Source organism: Cibotium barometz, chromosome 14 (assembly GCF_041138505.1).
Source record: "Cibotium barometz isolate CiBa-2024 chromosome 14, ASM4113850v1, whole genome shotgun sequence".
NCBI classification, from domain to species: Eukaryota; Viridiplantae; Streptophyta; class Polypodiopsida; order Cyatheales; family Cibotiaceae; genus Cibotium; species Cibotium barometz.
In genome coordinates, this window is record NC_141059.1 from 32,305,118 (window position 1) to 32,315,039 (window position 9,922).

The window sequence follows — 9,922 nt, forward strand, 5'->3', positions numbered from 1 at the left end:
TCCCGAAGGTACATATTCTTAGGACTCATTGCCATGATGAGTTCATTGGGTTTACACATGGTTCACACAAGGTTCACACAGGTTTCACTTTAGGATCACACAAGGATTACAAGCATGAGTATCTTATTCACATACCCTCTAAGGATTATGTTCATCTACTTAGGAGCCCTTTTTGAGAACAAAGGGAGTACAGACCATTGTCTGTCTATTACCCACAACCACTCACATTAAAAATCAGCATAAGGATCTTCTCATTCACAACATAATGGAGTTTTCCATCAAGGAAGATTTACAATCCATAAAGACAATGTATTTGCTAAAAAATTATCCACGACCACTCACAATTAAAACTAGCATAAGGGACTTCTCATTCACATCACAATAGAGTTAAATATCAAGAAAGAACCACAATAAAGAAATTGTGTTTGCCAAGAAATTATCCACAACTTCTCACATTAGAAAGAAGCATGAGGGACTTCACATTCACAACATAGTAGAGTTATTCATGAAAAACAAGAGAAGATAAGAAACAATGCAAATTGTCATTGCCAAAATATTTGTCATAAGACAAACAAGTTTGTCAATAAGTTTGCCGCGATACAAACTAACTTTGCAATAATGCAAAGTATCATTCCCAAAATCGTTGCCACAATACAAAATGAGTATCATGTGAAGCCAAAACTATGCCGACACAAAGAAGGTGAACTCATTGTATCTCCAAGATCTTTTTCTTCGCCCGTGCGGCCAAATCTAGCTTCAACTGCTCCACGGCCTCATGTTTGAACCAGGTCCTAGTCAACTGCACACATAAGAGAAAATAAAATCGAATGAGTACAACTCCTTAATTGTGACACTTAGAGATAAGACTCAAGAAAAGCATCTTACATAGCTCTTCGATCGTTTGCCGTATGCCCCCTCAATCATCCGTTTCATGTAGGCCATGACATAGAATCCACAATCTATAGCATTAGGCTGTTGCGGCACCTGCCAAAGAATCAAAGAATGAGTGAACCAATACAAATTTTCATGGTTAGTGATTACAAGGGTGCCAGGATTATTACATGTGGTTTCTCCAAGGTATCCAAGGACTTCCTTGGCCTCTCCATAAACTCCCTCAATGAGTTGTTAGAGCAATGTGAAGCCATGATTTGCAAAGCCCTAAAAGCATAGTTGGTGTAGATGGTTTAAAAAAAGGTCTTTTTTGTTCTAAGATAGCAAAACAAGTAGCCAATGTGTACCTGTAAACACAAATGAGTTGGAGACACTACCCTTGAGAGTGAATCAAGATATAGTAATCCATGAGTCTCCCATGGACAACGCACTAACCTTTTATGGATATTGTTGTACAACACAAAAAGTTACCAATGATGTCTGTAGAATGAGAAGCAACAAGAACACATTAATCCAGTAAGCATCCTAATAGATAGTTTGAACATCAAAGGTACTAAGTTAGTAGACCTACCCATCCACAATTGGAAAGAAGATAAACAAGTACTTTGCCACATCTACCTCTCCAAAGTAACTATCAAGCTTTTTTGCCTCTTGATTTCGACATGCCTTCATAAAGGCATACCAAAGACTATCACAAAACCATGCTTTTTCGAAGACATGGCTTGGCATTGTGTTCTCGAACCACCTATAAATTAAGCGGTTCATTGATGTCACACCCGTGCAATATACATATGCATATGGTAAAGATCAAGCCTTTTTTTAAAAATAGACTTACATATGACACAAATTCATTGTCCGTGTCGATGCTTTTTGAGTCACAATTGACTCCAAAAGGCTACCATCAACCTCAACAACTTGATTCGATGCATGAGACAAACTGAATAGCAAGACCACTCTCAAACCTAGATAGTGTAAAAGACATATGATCTTACATGCAAGTAGAAAATGATTCACACATGAGAGATAAAAGACTTCTATTAAATAGCCTTACCTCAATGAAATCATCACATTTCAAAGGTTGACTTAAGTTAGCATCTATAGTTGTGCTTCCATTCGCAATGACCACGGTAATGGGAGCACTTGTGCTAGATAGAGGGGAGTCACTAATAATAGTAGGAGACCCAAGCCTTGTGGATATGCCAACCTATGCAAAATTAGAGAAACATTTGATACATATCCATTCTACACTTTATGAAAACAACGTTTACATAAAGGAATTTATTTTTAACACACCTTCACTTTTTTGGCCATTTGCGCATAAGTTGCAAGGGGAGTTTCCATTGGCTCACCGATTTGCAATGAGCACAAGATTCGGCTTCCCTCGAAGAACGTACGAGCGCCATAGAAGCTAAAAGTGACCCTTGATCGTCAAAGCTCGCCAACTTCTCCTACAAAAGAGAATGAGCAATATAAATTTAATGACAATAAAAGAACCTCTACCACACGTTGTAAAAAAGAATGAGAAAAAAGCATTAAGCCTCTGTCAGGAGAGTATTACCGGAGTGACTACTTTGTCACGTACTTCATGTGATGCATCATTTAAAGGATTGGCGGCGGGTGTGGATGTCGTTGAATCATCCTTCGCTATTAAGCACCTCTAAATTAAGAAAACACTACTCAAAATGATGCAAACACATGAATATAATGCACTACCAACCAAAGCAATTATTCTATACTCACATGTTTCTCATACCCTTCAGCAATCCGCTTGTTGATGCAACTCAAGCGAACATCCTTTCCCGCGAGGTATTTTTGCATTGCACTCTCGACCTTCTCTCTAATGTAAGTATCCTTGCTTTCAAAGCACGATCTTTCATCATCACCCATTGCGTCCCAATCCTCTTCAGCCCTCTTTTTAAGTCAAGCTTCTTGAGTCCTCGTGTTTTTGTTGAGCTTGTGGTCCAGATTTTCAAAGCGCGCACGACATTGCTTTGTGTACAAAACTCTTGGGGCCTCTTGAGCGCGATGACCTATAGAGGACGACCACCCTTTCGCATAGAAAATCTACATTGATATGATGCTTCTTTGCGCAAATGGTCCATCATATCACCTCGCCTGAGGTATCGTACATTCAAACTGCGACACTCCTCTGTAGCAATGCACAAACGAGCGGTATGACCGTCATCAAGCAAAACATCTTCACACAATTGTGTTTCATCGGTGGCCATCGACCTTATGAAAAAAACACCATACATTAGTTGACTTTTCTTAAGCATGTGAAGCTCATCCACGACTCAAGTATGACTCAATGACTCAATGCAAAGGTAATTAAGCGACTCGATGCAAAGACGCGCGCACACAACTCTCTCCTCTCACTTATCGTCGAGAGCAGTTTCTATTTGATGCGCTTTTACTTTTTTCCACTTTTTCTTAGTGTCATTTATAGCATCTCAAAGTGTGAAATGTACTGCCAATAATGTATCTAATTTGTCTTATAGGCCAACTTCGGCCTCAAAAGGTCATTAATGAGACTTTCTTACTTCCCTTCTTTATATACCAAGATGAATCCAAGATAAGCCCAAATTCACCTTTAAACGAAAGTGCAAGATATAGACTCATGGTAGCCATCCACAAGACCATATAACCATTAGCTCCATCATGCATAGTATTGACTAAATACTACAACATCCCTACTAACGTCGTCAGCACCTAATAGCGGTTGTAGAATTAGGTACCAATATATGCTCCCCCACACACACGAGCATACATCAATACAACATTCAACAGACCGAGTTTCTGTATGACTTCGGAGATCAAGGGCAGACTTGGCCATAATGAAACCTATCACTAATAGAAGCATTAAATAGGAAAAATTAGCACAAAAAAGGGGGTTGATAGGGCATATGCACCACAAAAAGATAGGAAGAATTAGCACAATATCAACTGGTCGTAACTCGGACGAAAACTTCACACGTGTATCTTCACATGAGGGCAAAGGAACTTACTCAATCAAAAGCATCCAAAATTATCTACACTATGCCTTAATCATATTTGTCATCTGCCACGCATGGCACAAACCACCTCTTCAAACAATATATATACCAAGATGAATCCAGGATAAGCCCAAATTCACCTTTAAAGGAAAGTGAAAGGTATAGACTCCGTAGATCAAGGGCAAACTCAGCCATAATGAAGCCTAGCACTAAAGGAAGCATTGTATGAATGCTCACATAACGAAAAAGGAAAACCATGCATCTTGACTAATAGACAGCAAACCATAAAGATATCAAACCATAAAGATATCAAACCTTCTCATAACCGTCTTTTGAAACACACATTTTAAGTTCTCTCGACCCACACTAGTGGAAGCAATGCTTCAAATGCATTTAGGTGCTTCGGTCTTAATATCTTGCTTCAGGAAAATATCAAAATATTTTACCTCCTCAAGGCTTGATCAAGCCAAAGGTCTCTGATCGGGAGAGGAAAGAGCTTAAGAGGTGATATACTCATGTGAATGTGCCTGTGTGTGTGTGAGAGAGAGAGAGAGAGAGAGAGTACCTAGAGCTCCTTGGCATGCTGCGAAGCTAATTTCCTGCAGCCGGGAGTCACAGGAGCAACCGGGAGACAAGAGGACCCCCTCACCCAGCCTTGCTTGCAGCCGTTCAGAGAGGAGATAGCAGCCGTTGCGGCCCTGCGAACCCTCGGGACTATTTGACACCCAGGGGTCAAATGGGATCCATGGCTGGCATGGCGAGGATGTACAAGCTCCTGTAGGCTGTCACTCGAACTAAGGATTGCCACTGGAGTCAGAGTGTCACACCCGCGTGCAGTTCACGGCTTCAAGCTTGCACGAGTCGGGGCGCAACAGATGTCACGGTTTGGGTCCTCATCCAGCGCTGGTGAGCTCTCTGCTGCTCTGTAATGTGAATGTCTGTAATCACCGTCGGCACCGTCCAGCTCTGGGCGTCCAGCTCTCTGTAATCACCGTCCTCGTCCAGCTCCCTCAACTTGCAGCGTAGCTCGTCCTCGTCCAGCGCTGGGAGCTCTCTGCTGTGTTCAACCCCTCTCTGTAATGCTGGTTTGAATCTAGCTCTGGGCGCCTCATCCAGCTCCCTCAGGTCGCCTCAGTGCGTAAACTCGGCATAAACTATGTTTAGCTAAAAACAAAAAAAATTAATGGCCTTAGCCAGCCGCGGCCGGAACCAGGTGATAATTGAGGCATTACGGCCATAATTACGGCATTGATTCTCGCACTGTAGATTCTCATTGGATTCCGTTCGATTATTCTCAATGAATCCAACGGTCAGGGCTCATCATTCCCCTCCCAACCGTTGATCCCTCCTGAACTAGGGGCAGTCTCTCTTAGGGCATCGAGCTTCTTCAAGTTGACATCATCGCTTAGCTTCTAGTTCTTTGGCATGATGACATTTGAAGAAACCCAAATCTCATAGATGAACCTCGCATATTGCAATAGCTAGGTCTTTTCTTTGACCATCTTTGCATAATTGGGGTTAGTTTTGTATAGACCACCCGATGCTATTTTGGCATCATTCACCAACAGAATAGTGTGTATGCATGTACCAGTTCATAAGCATGTGAAAAGGACCATCTGCTAGGAACCGAGTCGTCGTAAATTACCTAAACAGCCACTTTCAAAGTGTAAGTCAATACCATCATATCATAGTGAGAGTACCAGAATTCTTCAACTCTCAGCTCCAACATGCCTGGACTAGACGCCATGCAGTCATTCCAATTTTTTATGCAGGTTTACTAGAAAGACGTCCACAACTCTATGGATGTATCCAAGGCTGGCACAGAGGGGCAGAGTCAATCAAATGTCATAACGAACTACCTTAAACAACACTTTAAAAATCAAAAACACTTTAAATAGAAGCTAATTAAGTACTTTGAAGAGAAGCTGGTTGAATAAATACTCCGCTTATCAAGAAAAAAAACCAGAAACTATGCAGACCTTCAAGGAAACTGGAGTTTCACAAGGTGCAATGCTTAATACATGTGTAATATGTGTTATGCGTATTAGCAGCATCAGACATGCCAGGCAACTCTCATGCTAGGCACCTCTCACTCCAGTGACAAACTCCGAACAAATCTCTGTGATGAAGGTTGAGCTCTTAACACCATCCTTGTTGGCATCTTTGACGCAGCTTTTGGGACCAGTAAGCAAATACATCACACTATGCAAAGCTTGCCTTCATAAAACCAACTATTGTCCAAGGTGATGCATACCACCTGATTAAAAGAATAATTGTGCATAAAGATAGCCTCATAAGAACAATAATTTGCCTGATCCAAGCCAACCATTGCAATCTTCGGCATATAGACCTATGCAGCCCTTACATATGCTTCATGAATCACTATGATCGTCACTCCGATTTGATAATAGAGAACTCCAGATCGTTGCCAGCAAACCCACCATCACAGCTGTGTTTCCCTCATTATGTACATCTTTTACAAGCACTCCTCACAACTGAGCCAAAATCCCTCTTGTTCCACAACCTTGCTCTCCCGAGCAGTTTTGTAGCAAGGAATAAAAAGAGGGTAGAAAGAACGCATTAAAACCGAACAACTATACATGATATGTCATCCTTACTCTTCCTTGTTAGTGCGGCCTCTGTCAGCTTTTTAGCTGCTGTTTCTGGGTCCTTAACTTTCCTAATCAGATTAACAGCATCTTGATTCTCCATGACCTGCAAGGCGACAGAAAGCACTTCAATTAGAAGAGATAAACTCCCACTGTGCACGTAATGTTGGTACATATAGAAAGGACATTTTAAAGAGTAAAGCCAACCTTCCACAGTCCATCACTTGCTAAAATGAGGAACTCATCAGTCTCATCAAGTTTCATGTCGTGGATATCTGGATCCGATCTGAGATGCACCTTCAGATTCTTGTCACCGAATGCACGGGCCACCGCAAGCTGTCCATCTACTCGGGGCACATCTCCTAAAACAAAACAAAAAAAACTGGAAAAAGTTAATCAAAAGTCCTTTAATCCAATTACAAGCAAGCATGTGACCACAATGTCTGGGCTTCATATGATGATATGACTGGAAAACTGTGCAGGCTGCAGATGAGAATATACCTGGAAGTGTTGTCACAAAGCCTCCCTTGTCTTCAATGCACCTTTTCTCAGACCTGGGCTCATGGTCGACAGAAAGCTGAATAGCATCTCCAGCACGGCAAAGGACCGCTCTTGAATCACCCAGATTAGCTATAAGAAGTCTTCGTCCATTAGCAAGAATTGCAGTCACGGCTGTTGAACCGCCAAGGCCCAGATCTGGAGCCTTTTGCAGGACAGTATTATCAGTGATCTGATAAGCATTCATAATTGCCGCGGGCGGGTTCCTCCAAAACTCAGGCTGCCACAACCAGTCATCATGCATATTGAGATCTCTAGCTCCATTACATGTTAAAATGGTGTGCGTGTGTGCGCTCGCGCATGAGCAAGTGAGAGTGTGCATGAGTGCGAGCAGTCGCATGCCTGTGTGTGCTGTGTGCACGCTTGCTAGGCACCAACTAAGCATTCCAATCCAAATCATAAACTAGACCTGTATCATTTGGTGGAGAGTAAGAGCTGGATACATGATAGCCATAATGGGCTATGAGTAAATTAAGTTCCTAATCATCAATGACCTCTCTAAGATAAGATAGGATGATCTTAAGCACACGAGGGTGATGAATTATACATGAATAAAGACCAACTTCAGCACATAACCAAGAATTAAGCCCATGATCCCTCTAAAATAAGAAAGTACAAGCCTAAGCACATGATAAAGGTGATGGGCTTATATAGGCCATATTAAGCACATGATGAAGATGATGGCTTACACATTGATTAAGCCCCACATTTCTATTGATTTCTCTGATGCAAAAAAGTTGAGCTTGATCGCATGATGATAAAGATAATGTGTATAGAATGAAGCATACCTGGTTTATGATAGTGTTAAAAAGGTTGTTCTGCAGATAATGAGGAACATCATGGCCCAAGTGGCCATCAAAAATGCCAAACAAGCCCAGCTCTTGATTATTTACAAGCCTAAATTCCGCCACATGGTAATCCTCCATTGGGTGGTTGGCTTTGCCTTTGACAAGGCTGAAGCCGTGGGAAATGCGGCTACTGGTCTTGCTCCGCCCTTTGCCTGAGTCTGAAGAAGAAGAGGGTTGCCATCCTGCAGCCATCTATATAGAACAGAGTTGAAAAAAGTGTACAAGTCAATTTTTTCCATATTCAACAATCCAAGAGTACTTCTTAACGCTAACTTTGCTCGAGAATATGTGTGTGCTTGATGATGTGGCATTATGACATGGTATGATCTGTATTCTTGACAGTGCCACATCATGATCATACTCTAAGCAAGTACTCTTCACAGTGCCAAATTGGTTGGATTATTCATAACTTGTTTCTATGCATATCAACCTTCATTTTTATGAAATCACCTTACCATATGCATAACACTTACTTAGTCACTGAAAAATCAAACCATCACATTGCCATGTCTTTGGCATAGAAGCTTGCAATAACTATAAATCAAAGTTAACTATTATAATCAATCATTTGCCCATAAGTCAATCAATCATTTGGCTCTGCATACGAGGGTAAATAGATCGATTAACTCGGGCAGGCAAGGCAAATCGCAAAAACAAAAGATCAAAAATCCTAAGCAAAGGAGCTCAAAAAGAATCATAATGGAGCAAATCGTTCAAGACCTCATCTCCTTTTTCTGATTCCCGAAGCAAAAAAGCTTCAGGTCAAACATTTGGCTTAAGCAGGAAAGGTAAAGACCTCCCATGACAGGAAAAAAATAGCTAGTAAGGTAAAATATTACAAATCAGAGTGGTTTCTGAGCAGAAAAGCTAGGGATCAAACTCATTTGAATCTGATTAAGAAGGGAAAATCATTGCAAGAAAGCCAACCTTGATTTTGCTGAGGACGCCTCTCTTTGGGCGAGAGGGCTCACTGGTGCCACTGCTGGAGATCATGGCGGGCGCGCTCTGTGGAAGCAGGCAAAAAATGATGGCAGAGAGAGTGCAAAAGAAAAGCAAGCCGAGAAAGAAATCTGCAGAATGGGGATAAGAGTTACAAACAAACGATCACACACGCCCCGGTTATTTAGTCTTCTTTCCCAGACGCGTTTTGGTCAAAAAAGGAAGACCGCTTTTTCGGATGTGGACTTATTCACACGCTCGTCACACAAAAAGCATGGTCCGTCCTCAAGCACTGGTCCACAAGATTTGATAGTACTTACCTCCAGCAGTGTGTATGTGCACATACAGCCTCTAATTTCTATTTATCATTTTTCTCAAGGTAAATATAAAAATATAGACACTATTTGTCCTAAACACGTAGTTTTGACATGCGGCCGGCCCAACCCGTCAAATATCATCCTTACATGTACGATCGATGGAAAAAGACAGCGAAAGACACACAAATTTGTATATACATGATGTAAAGATTGATTGTAATACAATATTGTTCAATATCAATTATTTAACAACTTTAACCATTTATGATTTTATTTATTAATATCACCTTATATTGAGAGCTACACCCGAATTACAATAATTAGTGCCCGCAAAGCGGGCACTAATTAATGTAATATCAACCTTATAGATAAGGTTTTTATTTTTTATTTTTTATTTAGATTGTTATCGTCTCTTTCTCTCTCTCCATCGATTCAAATCACAGACGTCGTCTCTCTCTCAATTCAAATTGCAGACATCACCTCTCTCTGAATTCAAATTGCACCAGACATCGTCTCTCTCAATTCGAATCGCTAACATCGTCTCTCTCTCGCTTTAGATCATTTAAACCTCAAGAATGTCTTCCTCTCGCATGGATCGTGTTCTCTCTCTCTCTCTCTCTCTCTCTCTCTCTCTCTCTCTCTCTCTCTCTCTCTCTCTCTCTCTCTCGCACGGAACGAAATTGCCCCAGCCACCCAAACCTCCACTACGCTATTTATAAGCGTAATAGGAGTCCAGAATATCTTGAACCTTCACCACCCATAGTATT

At 41.3% G+C, this 9,922-nt stretch overlaps 2 protein-coding genes across 7 annotated transcripts; both read right to left on the reverse strand.

Annotated features, from left to right (window-relative positions):
• Positions 1 to 468: 468 nt before the first annotated feature.
• Positions 469 to 5,718, reverse strand: LOC147631931 (uncharacterized). Of its 6 annotated transcripts, XR_015267383.1 has the most exons (9): positions 2,632 to 5,718; positions 2,450 to 2,548; positions 1,943 to 2,339; positions 1,727 to 1,828; positions 1,463 to 1,636; positions 1,239 to 1,371; positions 1,062 to 1,158; positions 886 to 984; positions 471 to 799 (listed from the first exon to the last, which is right to left on the reverse strand). XR_015267383.1 is itself a non-coding variant. In XM_086808477.1 (7 exons), the coding sequence occupies exons 5-7, from the start codon at positions 1,143 to 1,145 to the stop codon at positions 707 to 709; spliced, it is 276 nt and encodes a 91-aa protein (XP_086664603.1). In that variant the 5' UTR covers positions 1,146 to 1,158; positions 1,239 to 1,636; positions 1,727 to 2,339; positions 2,450 to 2,548; positions 2,632 to 5,718; the 3' UTR covers positions 475 to 706. The 6 variants fall into 6 exon arrangements, 1 of the variants encoding a protein (XP_086664603.1); XR_015267384.1 differs by having other exon boundaries at positions 470 to 799; positions 1,062 to 1,636; positions 1,943 to 2,095; positions 2,185 to 2,339; XR_015267382.1 differs by having other exon boundaries at positions 1,062 to 1,371.
• A 126-nt stretch (positions 5,719 to 5,844) lies between these two features.
• On the reverse strand, positions 5,845 to 9,016 carry LOC147631932 (putative protein phosphatase 2C 58). The gene is made up of 5 exons (XM_086808475.1): positions 8,827 to 9,016; positions 7,840 to 8,091; positions 6,995 to 7,271; positions 6,701 to 6,855; positions 5,845 to 6,599 (listed from the first exon to the last, which is right to left on the reverse strand). The coding sequence occupies exons 1-5, from the start codon at positions 8,890 to 8,892 to the stop codon at positions 6,465 to 6,467; spliced, it is 885 nt and encodes a 294-aa protein (XP_086664601.1). The 5' UTR covers positions 8,893 to 9,016; the 3' UTR covers positions 5,845 to 6,464.
• Positions 9,017 to 9,922: the final 906 nt, after the last annotated feature.